The following is a 17,837-nucleotide window of genomic DNA, read 5'->3' on the forward strand; positions in this document are numbered from 1 at the left end:
AAGCTGCCCAGAATTGGTGGGGAGGGAAGAGGGTAGGAAAAGGAGCGTGGGGAACGTGTGGTTGCCCTAGAAGTGTGAAGAATTTTGCAATCGGCCTCAGCAAGGAGGCCTGGGTAAAAGGAGGAGGAGCCAGGAGGCGTTGGGAAGGGACCCGGGAGTTCCGGGCACTCCCGCAGTCCCAACGGGGGGGCAGAACCTAAAAAGTGAAGCCACGCCCCCCCACGGGTCGTCTGTGTATTTACGAGCAACCATCGAGCGCAGTGGAGGACTTGGCCGTCTAGAGTGGCCCAAGACGGCGCGTTCCTAGCGCGTTTCCGTTTCCGTTTGGATATTGGCGGTTGTTGAGCATCATGGCAACCGTGGTAAGTAAGTCTCGGCGTGCGGAGGGCTGAGGAACGAACCAGCCCTCCCAAGTCTGAAGGAGGAGGCGGTGGGTCTGGGCTCTTGTATCTGAGCGGAGAGGAAGCTGGAGGCCTGGGGTCGGGGTCTGAGGGAGGGGCCGGGGGCCTGGACTCCCGGGTCTGAAGGAGGATGCCGGGGGCCTGGACTCCCGGGTCAGAGAGAGGAGTCCGGGGGCTGGACTCCCGGGTCTGAGGGAGGGGCGGGGGCTGGATTCCCCGGTCTGAGGGAGGGGCCCGTGGGCTGGACTCCTGCGTCAGAGAGGAGGCTGGGCACCCGGACTCTCAGGTCTGAGGGAGAAGGAAAGATGCTGGTTGTTCCTGTATCCTGGGTTCAAGTTGATATTTGCCGCTTACTGATCAGATCCGACCCCACTCTGTAACAGAAACTCCAACTTCCAATCCTCTAGGCACAATCAACAGCTAGTTCTGCACTCCTTTGCCCTAAAGTCTGACGAGGTTTCTATTACCTTGTATTCCAAGCCATCCAGGAGCCCTGGTTGTCACCCTCCAATTCTCCTATCTCCCCTCAGCCCTGGACTACCGCTAATCTACTTTATGGATTTGCCTGTTCTGGGTGTTCTATATAAATGGAATCCTACACTATGTGACCTTTTGTGTCTGGCTTCTTTTCCTTTCTTGAAGGGACACTGGGAGCTGGTTTTCCAAGTCTGCCTGTTTTGTAGCATGTAGCAATGCATCATTTCTTTTTTGTGGCTGAGTAATATTCCATTGTATGGATAGCCTGCATTTTGTTTTCCCACTCATCAAGTGATGTATATTTTGGGTTGTTGACACTTTGTTGCTGTCAGTTATGAACATTCGTGGGTGAGGGTAAGGAAGCTCTGGAGGTATCCCAAATGATGTTTACTCTCTCCTCCTTTATGAGAAGGGAGGGAAGCTGACTCCTCTGGGAGACCTGAGGACATAGGAGCCCTTCTCGCTTGCTTTTTGAATGAGCCCCAAATTTCAGTACCTCATTCATTCAAACCTCAAACCTTGAGCCCTGGAGGGAACAAGCCAGATTCTGGCCAGGCCCTGCGTGAGATTCATACCCACTGAACCAGGAACCTTAATGCAGCTGTCTCCCTTGTGAATGTCACATTACACTGGGCCTTCAGACTTGCAAGGGAGGCCATTCTATCTGGACATCAAGACCCTAGAACTATCCCTGTAGGAACAGAGGTCAAGGAGAGCCTCCTTTAGTGAGGGAGAGGAGAACCTGAACTTGGGGACCAGCACATGCAAAAACCTTATGGCCAAATAATGCAAAAGGTCCTGGTGAATATTCAGGGCCGGGCTATGTCCAGCTTTGTGTTGGTGTTCTTATGGGGGGGCAGGGAAAGTTCGTTACCAAATGATTCCTGGGCTCAAATATGTGCTAGATCCTGGGGACAGAGCTGTGATTAGACTGATACCGATCGTATCTTGCCGGGACACTGTCAGGGGGTCAGGCAACCACCTAATTGCTTGGTTGATGACAACAGAGAAGGGTGGGAGTGACTGGTATTATTGGCATGCCTGTGTGGAGAAAGAGTAGAAAGGACTTTGTCATGGGAGGCCGGCAGAGAGACAGAGGAGGACTTGGTGACAACAAGGCTCTTATGATAAATCTTTTTTCCTCCCAGACAGCCACAACCAAAGTCCCAGAGATCCGGGATGTGACAAGGATTGAGCGGATCGGTGAGTGTGGATGGGGAGAAGATCCTAACTCTGCCTTCCCAGGGCAGCCTTGGCAAAGCCAGCCTGCCCAGGATCCCCCCAAGGCAGCCAGCTCACCATCTCCCTATTTCATGGGGGAGGACCCTGAGTTCCAGAGTAGGGTTAGATGGCATGTGGGCGGCCACATCGAACCCCAGCCCCAGTACTGTGCTACTGTCTTAACTAGCTGAGGCACTCCTGGGTGTTCTGGCCTCCTGCATGGAAGTCATTTAAGTGGCCGCTGCTGACTATTTAGTGGTGAGTTCTGAACTGAACGTCCCATGCACCCGGCACACACGGCATTAGTTCCTGAGGGCAGACGCCAGCTCTCCTCATTCGTAACCTAGCACAGCACCTGACAGAGCAGATGTTCAATAGATAACCATCAAATACATGCGTCTGTGCCCACTGAATCCTAAGTAACCTCACAAGATGTGGATTGTATATCATCCAGTTTTTAGCTAAAATAGCTGAGACTCGGAGCAGTCAGTTACTGGCCCTGGCTTGCACAGAGAGTGAGCTGAGAGTTCCAGAAGCTGGTGTTTAGTGGAGCAAGCTGCCTTCACAAAGAGATTTCCTTGTGGGGACAAAACTACCCTCTCTCATTCACATTCATTCATTCAGTGCCTCCAGAAGAGGCAGTTAAGGGCTTTGTGGCTGTGAACCTGGGTTCTGGACGCACACTGCAGGTACCCCTTCCCGCCTGTGTATTGAGGGACTAATTGCTCCCTGTGCCTCAATTTCCTTACTTGCCAAACCACGGGGATAGTTGAAGTCATCGGGTAATCCACATAAAACAGTTAACATACAGAGACCGTGTCCAGGTTTTCAACTGTTAAAGAACTGGGTATTGCTAAGATCCGTAGAGAGTAGCTGCCCCTAGTGCCTTCCCTTGAGGTGCTCACAGTCTACTACAGGGGTTGACCTACCTCTTCTCAAAGGGTCAGATAGTAAACCACCTTTCTGTTGAGGAAAGCACTCTGTTGCTGTGCCACAGCAGCTATGGACAGTAGGTAAATGAATGGGTGTGACTGGTCCCATAAAACTTTATTTACAAAAACAAGTGGCAGGCCCACAAGCTAGTGTTTGCCTGTGTTTGGCTGTGTGGTCTTGGACCAGAGACCTGCCCTAACAGCCACTCCCCACATCCATGTTAGCGTGGGCCTGAGGCACTGCTGAAGCCTGGAAGCAGCCCAGCCTCAGAGTACTTGAGACTTTTGTATCTCAGGGTTACGTGGAATGAAGTTAGAACCAGCCAGGCCACTTAGGCCATAAACACAATGCCACTGTGCTCCTTAACCCCCTGCCAGGGGCCGGATGCAATTACCTTAACTGGGTCTCAGTAACTTTGGTCCTGCTCCAGTGTATCCAAGGAAAGAGCCACCTCTGAGCACTTAACCTTGTCTAGTCACCCTCCCAGTGAGGTGGGGATTCGGGGCTGCACTGGGCCAAGGAGAAAACCAGGACTCGGAAGTAAGCTCCTCACCTCAGACCACGCGTTGCCACGAGTTGGCCAGTAACCGTGTCTTCTGCTTCTTTCCCACACACAGGCGCTCACTCCCACATCCGTGGGCTGGGGCTGGACGATGCCTTGGAGCCACGGCAGGTAGAGCAGATGGAGATGGGCTGGGACGGCTCTTCTGTGAGACCTAGGGTGGGGGTCCCCCAGGTCTCCAGGAGGTGTGGGGACTTCCTCTCCTGCCTGAGGAAGAACAGCTTGGGTGCCATAGTATAGATGTTGGAGACCTGTTGGCTACATATTTATGAAATTGAGCCCCATGTCACATGGAGTGTTACTGGTCTTAAAACATTGGGGTAGAAAAGGCTTTTTGGGGGCCTCCCTGGTGGCACAGGGGTTAAAGACACAGCACTATCAAGCTATCGCCTGTCACTCTGGCAAAAGTTCAATCCCCGGCCAGTAAGCTAACCCACATGGTGCTGCTCCCCTCAGCAGTGTATTTTAGTAGACCTGCCTGTTCTGCTCCCCACTCTGTCTCTGGTGAATCCTCCCACTCACACATCTCTGGCCTCAGACCAGTTTTGTATGCATAAATAAAAATCTTTAAAAAAAAAAAAGGAAAGAAAAGGCTTTTTTGGCTTTTCCTCAAAGTCCCAGCCTACGACGTGTACTTTAATCTCACTAGCCGGAAGGTAGTAGAAATGCAGTGGTTGACCAGGAGAGATTACAGAGTATGCTCCTTGCCTCCCACCCCACAGGCTTCCCAGGGCATGGTGGGGCAGCTGGCGGCTCGGCGGGCAGCCGGCGTGGTGCTGGAGATGATCCGGGAAGGGAAGATTGCCGGGCGAGCGGTCCTCATCGCAGGGCAGCCAGGCACCGGGAAGACGGCCATCGCCATGGGTAAGAGGCCGCTCGGGGCAGGTGATCCCTTCAGCATGTCAGCCAGGCTTAACAGACAGCCAGCGCGGCCGCGGCTTAACTACTCAGGGTCATTCACTAGCAGGTTGGCTGTTTTAGCAGCTGCATGGGCTTCACCCACCTGCCTCAGTGGCCTCTGCTTGTTCCAGGTCAGGGTCACCTCCTGTTCCCAGAGGGTTGCTTATGCGCCAGCCTTCCCCCCCATGCTCCATGTACGAGGAAGGAGAAAGGAATGTTATGTTTTCATTGGACCACTGCTGCTTAACTGATTTGGGGTTGTGGAGAAATAACGGCAAAGGGGAAGATGAGCACTGGCTAGGCAGACTGCGGTCTCTCGTAATCCACTAGCAATTTGCAGTCTGTTTACTCACACTTCTCCTTCATCGTCCTTGTTGAAAGCCTAGCCATCCCTAGGCAGACTTCTCCCTTGCTGAACTTTTCCCTCATCTCCCTTTCACCATGTGCTCAACTGAGGGGCCAGGCAGCGAGACTGAAGCTAAAGCAGCTTTTATTCGGGTGTGCCTGTGTGGCAAACCCTGAGCCAGACACAGGACTCAGATGTTTCTGGAGCTTCCATTGGGGGGTGAAGCGTGGGTGGCCATGGACCTTTTTAGGATGCTGTGTGCTCTGAGGGACAGAAGAGGCTCCTGACCCCAATGGGGGAGAGGAAGGAGGAATGGGGCAACAGTTGTCAGGAGGAGCTTCCCAGATCGGTGTGTCCCTGAGCTGAGACTTGCAGAATGTCTGGGAGTCTGGACAGATAATCGGGAGCAGGATATCCAGCTCAGTGTGGCATACGCCTGAGCCAGGAGGAGTTCCCACCTCACTGACGGTTCTAGGGGTCTTGACTCAGAGCTCAGCAGAACCTTCTGGAAGGGGATCTGGGAGAGGGGCTCTGTACTCAGTAATTGCATAATCAGTCCCCCTGTCCACCAACCCCATGTCCCAGGCCTTAACGTAGGCCCCTGCCCAGCCTGGCTCCACACCACGTGACAGGTCAGTGATGATGACTAGCTCAAACCTGCCCTCCTGTCGTTGCCCGTGTCAGGTGCTGTTAAGTGAGGCAGCAAACTCTAGAGCCATCATTCTTAACTCTTCTGTCAGCCCCTTGGACTCCACCCCTTCCTGCTCAGCACCCCCAAGCTCTGAGGCCAGGCAGGCCTTAGAGGTTGGGAGACAGGCTCAGGGCAATGTGGGATTCTAATCCTGCCTCCTGTGTAGGCCTTGGCCCTTGGGCTGCTCTCCTGCCTGGTGAAGAACAGCTGGGGTACCACAGTATAGATGTTGGGGAGCTTTGGCCCTTGGGCTGCTCTCCTGCCTGGTGAAGAACAGCTGGGGTGCCACAGTATAGATGTTGGGGACCTCTTGCAAAGGCCACCCCCACCCACCCAGACCACTTCCTCCCCAGGCATGGCACAGGCCCTCGGCCCTGACACACCATTCACAGCCATCGCCGGCAGCGAGATCTTCTCCCTGGAGATGAGCAAGACAGAGGCGCTGACGCAGGCCTTCCGGAGGTCCATCGGCGTTCGTATTAAGTAAGCCCAGACTGGGGTGTGGTGCCAGCTCCCAGCCACCTAGGGACAATCTCTTGTGTTGGCATCTGGTCCTGTGCGCACAGGCTCATGGGACTCAGCGTCTCCGAGGGCCTCTGCTCAGATCTGTTCTCTGGCTAGGGAGGAGACGGAGATCATCGAAGGGGAGGTGGTGGAGATCCAGATTGACCGGCCGGCAACAGGCACAGTGAGTCTGCTTCTGAGTCTAGACCACCTCCTGGACTGGAGGGTGGGGAGATTGGGTCCACAGTGAGGTCAGAACCCCATGGAACTTTCCAGGTACAGTTGGCGCCATCTGCTTGCTTGTGGTAGGGGTTCTGCTGAGTTAACAGTGGGTTAACCATCCGTAAGGAACAGCCTGAACAGACAAAACCAGGTGATGGAATGATGAGAGAGAAGATCTGGAGATTTCTCGTTGTTAATTCCTTCCAGTTTGTCTTAAAAACCTGTTCTGTGGGGTTTATACAGTTTAGCCTTGAAAGGTGGTTCCCTCCAGCTTAACGTGATCCTGTGATTACCTTTTTTTTTTTTCAGACTTAAGAATGTTTTTAATCTTTTTTGTTGTAAAATAAAACAGATGAAAATACAAAGAAACAGGTCCAATAAGCACGTCGTCTAAGGATAAAGCTGATACCTCCTGTTACCTCCTTTCTAGAACACCCCAAACCTCCCCGCCACTACCCTTCCCTATAAACATTCAAGTTTCTTTAGAGTTTTATTCCCCAGCCGTGCATTCTTAGTGTAGCTTGCATTACACTTTTTAAAATTTGGTTTCATAGTCCCATTTGCCTGTCAGCTCTTTCTTTGCCTTGCCGTTTAGCTCTTGACTTCTCTTTTTTTCCTAATTGAGGTAAAGTCACATAACAAAGTTAATTGTCAGTGTTTGTTAGTTCGTATCTTTTGTTAACCCAAACACAGTTACTCATCCTCTGGTTTGCTAAAACGATCGGTCAGACAACCTGTGCCACAGGGATCTCATCAAAGCGGCCAGCCACAGAACCTCCAGCCCACGTCCACTGAGGGGTGCCCCGACCTAGGTGGCTGATGGTACCATTCCCGGCCACCTGCTAATATTTCGGGACCGCCAGCTCCTTCCTCTAACTCTTGCGGGGGTGGTGTGAGACTTCTTCCATTTCTGAGCGCCGCCACACGTCTCAAGACCGGGTGGAGAGGGGACGTGTGTGGTGGCATATGCTGGACGTTCGTGTCCTCGTTGCCAGCAGAGATCAGTCTGCCAGCCAGGAGGAACACGTTCCTTCTCCTGGGTCTTGGCCTATATGTTTTCTTTTGTGGCCGAGGGCTCAAACTGGACAGTGACAGTCTTTCCAGGAAGGGTTTTCACGAAAATCTGCATCTTGGAGGTTCTACTTGAGGCTGAGGGGTAAGGGAGACAGGACACAGGCCGAGGGTGATGGCTTGGCCACCGGCCTGAAAGCACACCGGCCAGCTGCTTTTTTTTTTTTTAACTATTTAAAATATTTTTTAATGACAACACTGCCTCACCATCTTTAATCGGAAACTGAATTAGGACTTAATTGCTTCGTGGCCCAGAGGGTTTAGGGCCTCCGCACTGCTGATTCCCCAGGGCTCTCGAGGCACCTGAGGATGTCCTTGCAGCAGCCTCAGAGCCTAGAGTCTTACAGCAAAGGTCTGACTACCTGCAGTCGTGATTTCCCTGAGGGGGGTGTCCTCATGGACTCGGGAAGTATGTGCTTTTTCTAGCTCAGGCCTCTTTATTATATCTTTTCCCCAATATGGACGTCTCTTTTTACTTTATTCTGGTGACAGCGTGCAGCTTTTGAGTGCACTGTGGGTCCCACCGAGGCATTCATGATCTGCAGGAGAAGGCTTTGTCTGAAGCACTTTGTCTGGGGTCCTTGACCCAAATCTGTGCTGTACACACGAGAGACTCCACACTTTCTGTCACAGTCTGTGGTCACCCTGGGGAGGAGGGTCTCTGAACTACTGACACATCCCTGTCATGTGCGGTGACTGTTCTCTCTTGAGGCCACTGAGGGGGCGCCGAGCACTTTAAAGTGGCCATTGATGGGATTTATTTGCATCCTCCCAGTTTGTGTGATTGCTCCCTACCTGGTTCCAAGATATTTGCATTACTCCCTACCAGGACATTTGCATCACCCCAGCCCTTCTTCCTCCTCACCTTCCACCCCCAGCCCCTAATCTGCTTTGTGAATGTGTGGGTTTGCCCATCAGGATGTCTCATAGAGATGGAGTCCTGCAATGTGGGACATTTTGTGTATCTGGCTTCTTGTATTGGCAGGTATTTGCAAGGTTCTTCCCTGTTGGTAGTACTCTTAAACCAGATGTTCCAGCTGTTCCTACAGCTCTAGCTACATAGAAGGAAACATAACCCAGCCCCAGCCCCATCGACCTGGCACGGTCACCCTCTGTTTCTAGGTCCTGTGACCTGGACGCCCTTCTCTTTGCTCACACATTGCAAGTGCAGCGTCCATCTCCTTGCACACTCAGCCCCGTCAGCGGCCTCCTGACTTGATTCAGCTGTCAGCACTGTTGAATATTGATGGTCAGGTTAGGGGGGTGACTCTACCCCAAAAGAGTTCTTTAAGTTAGATTTCGATTACAGAAGAGATCCATGGATATCTCCTCCCTCTGAAAATCTCCTGCCTCTAAAAACCCCAACCCCCGTTCACTCCAATCATTTTCTCCTGCCACCTGCCCCACACAAGGAATGACTCACCGAGGAAACAATTCAGGGGAAGGAGAGATCCTTGGAGATGCCAGGAAGAGCCTGGAAAATATCCACTGCTTATCTGGTGCCAAAGGGGTGGGGCATTTTTGTTTTCTTAGCTGTATTTAGCTTGGGTCTGTTTCCTAGTTTAGAGATCAACAAAAACAAAACACCTTGTATTGGGGTATAAAAGAGCATGAATGTTAAGAATGTCACCCCATTGGGCATTTGGTGGGACTTTCTCTTTTAGGTATTCACTTGCCTCTTGTGTTTTCTTAGTAATAGCTTTGTGGGGGTGCCCATGACCTTCAGGAAGTGGCGCACACCCAGAGTGTATACTAGGCAGCTTCCTGTCACAGCAGTGACCATCTCCCTCCTCAAAGCTTCCCTGCCCCCTTTGAAGCTGCGTGAGGGAGACATCAGGTCCTCTGAGCCCCTTCCTTGGCATGTTCCCCCTCCAGGGCTCCAAGGTGGGCAAGCTAACCCTCAAGACCACGGAGATGGAGACCATCTATGACCTGGGCACAAAGATGATCGAGTCCCTGACCAAGGACAAGGTCCAGGCTGGGTGAGCAGCGGAGCCCGCACTGGGTGGCTGGGTCAGGGGCTGGAGCCTCTTTCTCACTCCCACCCACCCTCCCTGCAGGGATGTGATCACCATTGATAAGGCCACGGGCAAGATCTCCAAGCTGGGCCGCTCCTTCACACGTGCCCGGGACTATGATGCCATGGGCTCCCAGGTGGGCCTGCGCTGGGGGTGTCCTCCCTCTGGGCCCCAGGGGGGCCATCTCCTACATGACCCTTAGGTCGTCACTATGATTCTGGGTCTGTGGTGTTCCCAGTTCTTCCCTCTACCACCTTGGACAGCTGGGCACTTTGCTCAAGGTTTCTGAGTCTCCCAAGAGCCCCCATATCTTCCAACCCTCTTGAGCACCCCAGTCCTGACTCCCTCTCACGCATGACTACCTCTGAGGGGGTTTCTGGATAACCCCCATCCAGACTCCCAGCTCCATTCCAGAGAGCCCCAAACTCCCCAGACCAAGCTCCCAGTGGTTTTCCCCGCAGCCCTTCACGCCCTTTGTCTCCACCCCACCCTGTAGACCAAGTTTGTGCAGTGCCCAGACGGGGAGCTCCAGAAACGCAAGGAGGTGGTGCACACCGTGTCCCTGCATGAGATCGACGTCATCAACTCCCGCACCCAGGGCTTCCTGGCTCTTTTTTCAGGTGAGACTCCCCCTCTCCAGCCTGGCAGCTCCCCCCACACTCACCTGCGCCTGTGGCTTCCCCTCCCTCCCATGAGCATGGTCTCCTCCTTTTCCTCCCTCACCTGTGCTAGCCATCTCTGTTCTCCATCCCTGGGTGCGGCTTGTCCATGGTGCCACACGCAGTGTTGTCTGAGGCCCTGTCAGGAGATCTGCTGGGGTGTGTTCTGCCCGCTTCCTCCTGTGGGCTCTGTCTCTTCCTCCTGGAGGGTCAGTTCAGACACCCCGGCCCTCCTGTCAATTTACCGCTCGGCTCTTGGCCTCTCTTTCCTCTGTCCCCAGCGTCCATCTTTGTCTTTGCCCACCTTTGGCCCTGGATCCTCTGACACCCCCACTCCCCACCTCTGTAGGTGACACGGGCGAGATCAAATCAGAAGTCCGGGAGCAGATCAATGCCAAGGTGGCCGAATGGCGTGAGGAGGGCAAAGCAGAGATTATCCCCGGGGTGAGTATCACCCACACTGGCAGCTGGGAAGAGGGGCGTGGGTGTGGAGTTTGACATAACCCCTCATGGCTCGCAGGTGCTGTTCATCGATGAGGTCCACATGCTAGACATCGAGAGCTTCTCCTTCCTCAACCGGGCTCTGGAGAGTGACATGGCACCTGTTCTCATCATGGCTACCAACCGCGGCATCACCCGGTAAGCTGCGCCTTAGATCCCAGGGGAAAACAGATGCCAGCGGCGGGTCTGGCCACAGGGGAAACAGGCCTTGTCTGTTGAGCACCACGTTGGACCGGGCATGGACTTAATAGCTGTGACACCACGGCTACCCCCCAGGACAGTGGCCTACACAAGACCGTGCTCTGCCCTTAGACTAGGTAGGCCAGGCCTGATCTTTGGGGCAGGCAGGCGACGCTGCTCCACAGGGCATCCAGGACCTGTGTTCTTTGTTTCCCTGTTCCTATAGCACCTAACGCTGCAGTTCCCAAACTGCCCAGGCACCCCTGGGTGCAGCAGGAGACACGAGAGCATGGTGAGATATTTAGGAGCACAGCATTGTGTGTCAGGCGCTGCATAATCCACTCCAATAGGGGGCTGTTGGTTGCGCCTGCAGCCTGAACGGGCCACTATATACTAAATACGTTGCCTGTAAACCCGCACATACAGCCAGGTTACATATTGACTGGTTGACAAAGTCGCGCTGGCTCCTGAGTGTTGGTAACCACTTCCGAGAGCGGGGCTACAGGGACGACGAGGACTGGCGGTGTCCTGGTGGCTGCCCTGGACTGGGCCAGGTGTGGCCGGAACTGGACCGGCACCATCCTTCCCTGGTGGAGCTTGGCGTCTGGCAGGAAGTGGGACCTTGATCCCGTAATACCTGGCATGGATACCTGGCTAAGGACAGCCAGCTCCACCGGGCAGTGACGCAGGGGGCTGGGGGACAGCCTGTGCGGGCAGGCAGTGACGCCAGTCATGAGCTGAAGGTTAAGTGGCATTTGGCCCAGTGAGTGGGCGGGGGTGCTCTGAGAGGAAATGGAGAGCCGAGCCGCCTTGCTGGGCATCACCCTGACAGCCCCCTCTGCTCCTCCGCAGCATCCGGGGCACCAGCTACCAGAGCCCCCACGGCATCCCCATCGACCTACTGGACCGACTGCTCATCGTCTCCACCTCTCCCTACAGCGAGAAGGACACGAAGCAGATCCTCCGCATCCGGTGCGGGCAGAGCCGAGCTGCGGGCCTGCGGGGTGGGCTGGTGTCCTTCCTGTTTGACAAATCTGACAAAAGAGGGGCGGTCACTGGGTTGGGCAGATGGCTTTGGCCTGTGGTCCAGGGCGGGTGCCCCGAGGGGAGTGTAGGGGAGGTACTCAGGAGTGAGCCCTGGGTGGTGGGGGTTTGGGAGGTAGGGTGTCAGGGCTGGGCCTAGCCCGTGCCTCAGTGGTCCTTCGAATGCCGCGTCCTGTGGTTGGAGGACGCAGGCTCCATGTGTCCTCCAGGGAAAAGGGTCAGGGTTCCAGCTGGCCGAGGCCTGGCCCTGACTGAAACACCACCCCCGCCTGCCCACAGGTGTGAGGAGGAAGATGTAGAGATGAGTGAGGACGCCTACACGGTGCTGACCCGCATCGGTCTGGAGACCTCCCTGCGCTACGCCATCCAGCTCATCACGGCCGCCAGCCTGGTGTGCCGGAAGCGCAAGGTCAGCCAGCTGAGTAAGCCCCCAGGCGTGACCCGCCCACCACCCCATCTCCCCAAGGGCTTTGAGTGGTGATTACATCTAGTCCAGCGCTGAGGCTCTCAAAGGCAGGAACCATCGGGCAACTGAGGGCTGCAGTTGAATGCGTTTTATAGGGGAAGAAACTGAGGGATGGAGAGGTGGGCCCAGGTGGTGACTGAGGCAGGGTTTGGACCCAAGCTGTCTGGCCCCCAAGGGCCCCCTTACTCCTAGAGGGGCCCCACTGAGTGTCACCACCCCATCAGGGCACAGAGGTGCAGGTGGATGACATCAAACGGGTCTACTCGCTCTTCCTGGACGAGTCCCGCTCCACGCAGTACATGAAGGAATACCAGGACGCCTTCCTCTTCAACGAGCTCAGTGAGTGTCCCTGCTCACCCAGCCCCAGGGCCGCCCAGCCCCGAGGAGGAGGGATCCTTGCCTGGAAAGCGGAGGCCCTGCACTCCGGGCCACACTGACCTTGTGGCCTTCCTTCTCCCCACAGAAGGTGAAACCATGGACACCTCTTGAGCTGATGCTACCCTCACCCCCCCCAGCCCCCGTTTTCTACCAGAGTGACTTTATATAAAATGATTCTGAAACTGGATCCACTGAGTGTGTGTATGAGAGAGAGAGAGAGAGAGAGAGAGAGAGAGAGAGAGAGAGAGAGAGAGAGAGAGAGAGAGAGAGCGCGAGAAGAGCACACGGGCCCAAAGTCTAAAAGACAAACCACCCCAGAGTGCCGTTCCAGAAGCCTTTATTGAGAGGAGGGGAGGAGCAGCTGCTGGCTCCAGGAGTCAGGGCAGGCATGGGTGGTAGGTCCTTAGAGGAAGAGGAGGCCTGGGAGAGGGGGGCGTTCACAGGCCAAGGGCTGGGCTCTGGGGCCCCCACAGTCGGAGCTGCTGAGGCGGCAGGGTCCACAGTGACAGCTGAGGGCCACGGGGAAGGAGACTGTGGGGTCCACGCCAGGTGGGCAGTCAGGGAGTCTGATGGAGGCGAAGCGCAGCTCTTGGTAGGTGCACACTGCCTGGGGCATGGGCAGCAGGGCGGCCTGCAGCACCCGCATCTGGAGACCATGGGGGCAGCATGGGCATCTGCCTGGGGGCCAACCCTCCCCCAAACTTTCCGCTGCTGCCCCCCCATAGATTCCAGACTCAGGTTCCCAGGGACCCTCTGCTCTCCTTCCTGTCTGCCAGCTGGGTATCCATTCCCTCGCCCCCGCCCGTGGGGCCATGCCTCCCTCCCAACCCAGCAGCACCTCCTGTCCCTCCTCTGGCCCTGATGATACAGCCTGGAGCTGGGGGCAGCACCCTCCTTCAGCCTGCAGGGCTGGCCCCTCCCACCCGGCGCAGCTCACCTTGCTGAAGCAGTAGCCAGCACAGATGCTGGTGGTGAAAGTGATGCAGACAGGGCAGGCCTCGTTCTCCGCAGCCAGGGTGGCGTTGATGGGCTGGCACGGTGGCCGCAGTGGCCCCCTGGATGCCCTCACCCCACCCATGCTCAGCAGCAGCCACAGTAGCAGCCCCTGGGACAAGGTCAGTACCTCAGAGCTGGTCTGAGACCTCTGCCCTTAGCCCTGCCCTCATACATTCGTGGACCCAGGCATTCAGGGCCCACCCCTCCACTTTGATCCCGCAGCCCAATACCCAGGAACCCCAGATAACTTAATACATATGATACCCACCCTGAGGCCCTGCCCCACCTGCCTTCTGGCCGGAAGCCCGCTGGCAGCCCACTCCCTTCTAGAAAGAGACCTTGTTGCCCAGGTCCCAGCACTCTCCCTTCTGGAGCTCCCTGTGGCCTGGGTGGAGTTGCAGGGTGCCCTGCGACCCTACGGTCTTACCTGGAGCATCTCCATCCTCAGTTCCTCCCCTATTGTGTTTACCTGGTCTTATACCTGAAGGCTGTGGGGGTGGCAAGGCCACTGACAGCGGCAGCATGGTGGGGTAACCTGGACACTAATCCCCCTCGGGGGCGAGAAGCAGACAAGGTCAGGGAGGTGCTGGAGCAGCTCAGAGGAGCACCCTCCGCCACCCCCGGGTTGCTTCCACACCAAGAAGCAGTCACACCCCAGCTGAAGCTGATTCACCCACTGAATTCAGGTAGAGAGGCTGTGTTGGGGGCACAGGAAATTGGGTCTGTGCCCCCTGCTGGGAAGCCCTGCCTAGGTGGGGGTGGGGGTGAGCCCCAGCGGGAGGCTGTGCATGCCCCACGGCTGCCCCAGGAGTGATCTGGCTGAAGCCTGAAACCACCTGCCGGAGAACGGAAACCCCTCCTGAGCCAGAGCCCAGGCTCCCCGAGGGGCGGGATTGTGCTCAGAGGCGGATGTCGACCCGCCAGAGGATTAGCTCGAGCCCCAGTCCCCCCACGTCCAGGCGGGCGGAAGCGAGGATGCAGGCGCTGTTGAACTGTCCTGTCTCAGGTAGGCGCCGCCCCTGGGCCCGCAGCCTCCCACGTTTATTTTCCCAGTCAGGTCCCGCGCCCGCAAGTCTAGTGCGGAGCTTCGGCCTCCCCGCCCGCCGCCCGGGGGGCGGATCCCGGGCTCCGTCCCGCCCCTGCGCCGCGAGCGGGCTCGGACCGTCGCCCCGCCGGGTGGGGGCTCGGCTCGGGCGGCTCAGACGAGCGCCGGCCTCCCGCTGCCGTACTGCGCGCTCTCGGGGCGGTAGGCCTGCGGCACGCGGTGGATGCCCGGCGCCGGCTGCCAGTGGGGGCCGCCCCAGGGCAACTCCAGCGGGCAGACACGGTCGAGCGAGCGGAGCGGGTGCAGCGGGAGGCCGTAGGACTCCTGGGCCAGCGTCAGCATCCCGCGGTGCGGCACCGCGGGCGTCCCCGGGGCGGCTCGGGGCACGCGGGGCCTCCGCGCCGGGGGCAGCCCCGAGGAGGGCGGACAGGGCTGCCGCTTCCGACCTGGGCCCCCGACGCGGGGCGTCTCCTCTAAGCTCCAGTAGGTCAGCGAGTCCTTGCGGGGGTATCCCGACGACGCCTTCCTGGGGAGGGGTGGAGGCAGGTGTCGGGCCGAGGCTGAGAACCGGAGGGTCCTACGGAGGTGCAGACCGCACTCCTTTGTCAAGGCAGTGACAAATGTGTAGGGTCTGGGGACACTTTAGAAAGGATGAGGCTGGGGACTGACTGCTAGTGTGGATCCGGGGTCCTGGAGGTGCTGAAGGACCTGGAATCGGCGGTTTTTTGCAACCTTAGGAAGGAGTGTGTGAAATGCCGAGGTGGTTCCGCCCTACGTTCAGAACTCCCTCTTGGTACCTGAACGCTGACACTAAGGATATCTGGGCGCTAAAAGAGGTAGGGACCACCTGGGATCGGAGCTTCTGCTTCTTGCAAACACAAGAGCCGAAAGCGACCACTGAGTAAGAGGGGACCCAGCGCCAGCGGTCCTGCCAGTTTGTGTGGTGGGGGAGGGGGGCGGGCTCACTTGGACGGGGGCTGGAAGTCCCTGGCAGAGGTGGTCAGGTAGAGCTGGCCGCCGTCCAGGATGCCCTGGCTGGAGACTGTGAAAGACCTGCCTGCCAGCTCGGGGTTCTTGGTCCAGGGGATTAGAGCCTGAGTAAAATGGGGGTGGGGGGGCGGGGGGAAGTGGGGGTAAACAAGAAGGAGGTTTCAAATCCTGGTTTCAGGCTGAGAGTTCCTCTTCCATTTCGGCAGCCCCTCTGGACCCTCATACAGGCCCCCAGAATTTAGAATCCTCCCTGCTCAATCTCACCCAGTGCAATTTAGCTCTGCTCCCCAAGTCCGAAGATTTACTAGCCTCAAGACCAAATGTAGCCCCCAAGAGCAAATCCTTCAGCCTCCAGACCCAAATCTTCCTGGTCCTGACTATTGAGCAGCCCCCTGATGAACAACGATGCCTCCCTGCGCCGTTCTGACCTAGAAAGCCTGGCTCCGGACCCCGTCCTACGCTATTCCAGACCCGCGCCCGCCTTCAGCCAACTGCCGGGCTCCGCACCCCGCTTCCGAACCCCCGCCGAGCCCCGCCCCGGGATCTACTCTGTGCGGGTGACTCTGAACTGGGGTTGCGGGTCTCCAGTCCCTCCTCCTCCTCCCCCTCCCCCCCCCCCCCGTGATGCCTTGAAAGGTCCAAATCCCTCCCCCAGACTATGTAACCCGATTCCGCCGCATCCCCCCCTGTAGCCCGCCCCCAGACTCAACATTCCCTCGGGCCCCGCCCCCCAAGACCTCCTAGTCTAGTCCCAAGTCTCAGAACCTCCAACCCAAGCCCCGGGCGGGGGAAGGTTTGCCCGCGCGCCGGCGCTACCTGGGAAGGGCCCCCTTGGCGGCCCGCGAGCTCCGGGGGCGGGGGGCCGGCGCAGACGCCCGCGCGCGGGTCCAGGTGCGGCCAGCCGCGGAACTGCGCCCTGGTCTCGCTGCGCTGGTGCCGCGTGGTCAGCGGGAGGCGCCAGCCGCGGTGTCTGAGCTACAGAAAGCGACGCGGGGCCCCAGCATGATGCATGGGGCTCCAGGGCAACCCCCAGTCTGACCCCGCCGACCTCGGCCGACCTTTTCCCCTAAATCCTTCATCCCCACATCCCGCGTGGGGTCCGCAGGCTCCGGGGCGCGGGGCTGCGCGTAGAGTCCGCCGTGGGCTTTGGGCACGTACGCCGAGCGGTGGGTCGTCTCCCAGCTGCTGATGACCTCGTCGAAAGCCCAGGCGTGGGACTCCTGCCGGGCGGCCGGGGGCAGGGGCGCCGCCGCCGTGCACTGGGGGGGAGGCACGCGGCGTCAGCTCAAGCCTCGGGAGGTGGGGGCCGCCAGCCCAGTGTCTTCCAGGCCGTGCCCAGCCCCGGCCTTTCCCCCCCTCCAGCTCCAGGCCTCCGGGGTCCCTGGCCCCTCATCTCGCCCAGCCGGCGCTCCGGGACCCTCCTCCTCCAGGCAGGCTGGCTAAGTAGCTTTCTCTCAGCAGATGTGTCTGGTTCCCCAGGTCCCTCCTTCAGAACCAGGAGTCTGGGCCCCCCTTGGCCAGGAACCTAGCGTCCTCTCACCTGCACGGTGGGCGGGGGGAAGGACACGGCTGGGATAACATGGTGGGCGACGCCGCTGCTGGTGAGATGCCAGTGGGGCCAGGATCCAGGCGCCTCGGACCCAGAGATGGGTCTCCAAGGGGGGCCGTAGCGGAGAGCGAGGGTCCGGCCAGCCATCCTCGGGCCCCTGCCCAGTAGCCGAGCGAGAGCAGACTTGTTGTTGCTGTTGCCCTAGTGACAGAACCCGCCCCCTCGGAACCAGCCAATGGAGGGCCTGCCAGCGCGTGGATGCACGGGCAGCGTGAGCAAGACCCACCCAGGGCAGGGCACGTCGAAACTTCAAGAGTGGCAGAGAAACAGGGGAGACCCAGAGTGGAGGGTAGAAAGGGAAGGTAGAAAGAGGAAGAAGAAATAGATGTTCAGAGTTTCAGAGACAGAGACCCAGAGACAGGGCAGTAGAGAGAAGGGCGGGTCAGAGGGGTGGGGGTGGGGGTGGGGGGGCCTAAGGCCACCCAGCGTATTCAGGACTCCATGAGAAACACCCTCCCCCCCACTTTCCTACAGGGTCCCAGACCTCTCCCCTGCTTCTTCCCTCTGCCAGGTCTGCCCAACTACAGGGTAACAATTTCCAGACTTCACATCTTCTCCCGGCCTTCCTGAGTGCTGGAGTAGGCGCTGGCTTCTACTACAGCTGTGGCTGCGTCTACCCAGCC

At 57.7% G+C, this 17,837-nt stretch overlaps 3 protein-coding genes across 3 annotated transcripts; 1 reads left to right on the forward strand and 2 right to left on the reverse strand.

The window, feature by feature from the left end:
• Positions 1-350: 350 nt before the first annotated feature.
• RUVBL2 (RuvB like AAA ATPase 2) lies at positions 351-11,312 on the forward strand (the record flags this gene model as incomplete). The annotated part of the gene is made up of 12 exons (XM_084256982.1): positions 351-362; positions 2,027-2,081; positions 3,650-3,741; positions 4,317-4,458; positions 5,885-6,014; positions 6,153-6,219; positions 9,204-9,310; positions 9,389-9,482; positions 9,843-9,966; positions 10,355-10,449; positions 10,526-10,644; positions 11,060-11,312. 12 exons carry the CDS (start codon positions 351-353, stop codon positions 11,310-11,312), a joined length of 1,290 nt encoding a protein of 429 aa, XP_084113108.1.
• Positions 11,313-12,977: 1,665 nt separating this feature from the next.
• On the reverse strand, positions 12,978-13,797 carry LOC311185789 (lutropin subunit beta-like; the record flags this gene model as incomplete). Its single annotated transcript, XM_084256603.1, has 2 exons — positions 13,512-13,797; positions 12,978-13,220 (listed from the first exon to the last, which is right to left on the reverse strand). The coding sequence occupies exons 1-2, from the start codon at positions 13,650-13,652 to the stop codon at positions 12,978-12,980; spliced, it is 384 nt and encodes a 127-aa protein (XP_084112729.1). The 5' UTR covers positions 13,653-13,797.
• Positions 13,798-14,768: 971 nt separating this feature from the next.
• On the reverse strand, positions 14,769-17,301 carry SAXO3 (stabilizer of axonemal microtubules 3; the record flags this gene model as incomplete). The annotated part of the gene is made up of 5 exons (XM_084256983.1): positions 14,769-15,141; positions 15,582-15,709; positions 16,422-16,580; positions 16,664-16,864; positions 17,146-17,301. The coding sequence occupies 5 exons, from the start codon at positions 17,299-17,301 to the stop codon at positions 14,769-14,771; spliced, it is 1,017 nt and encodes a 338-aa protein (XP_084113109.1).
• Positions 17,302-17,837: the final 536 nt, after the last annotated feature.

This window comes from Talpa europaea (genome assembly GCF_964194135.1).
Source record: "Talpa europaea genome assembly, chromosome: 16".
In the NCBI taxonomy this organism is placed as follows: domain Eukaryota; kingdom Metazoa; phylum Chordata; class Mammalia; order Eulipotyphla; family Talpidae; genus Talpa; species Talpa europaea.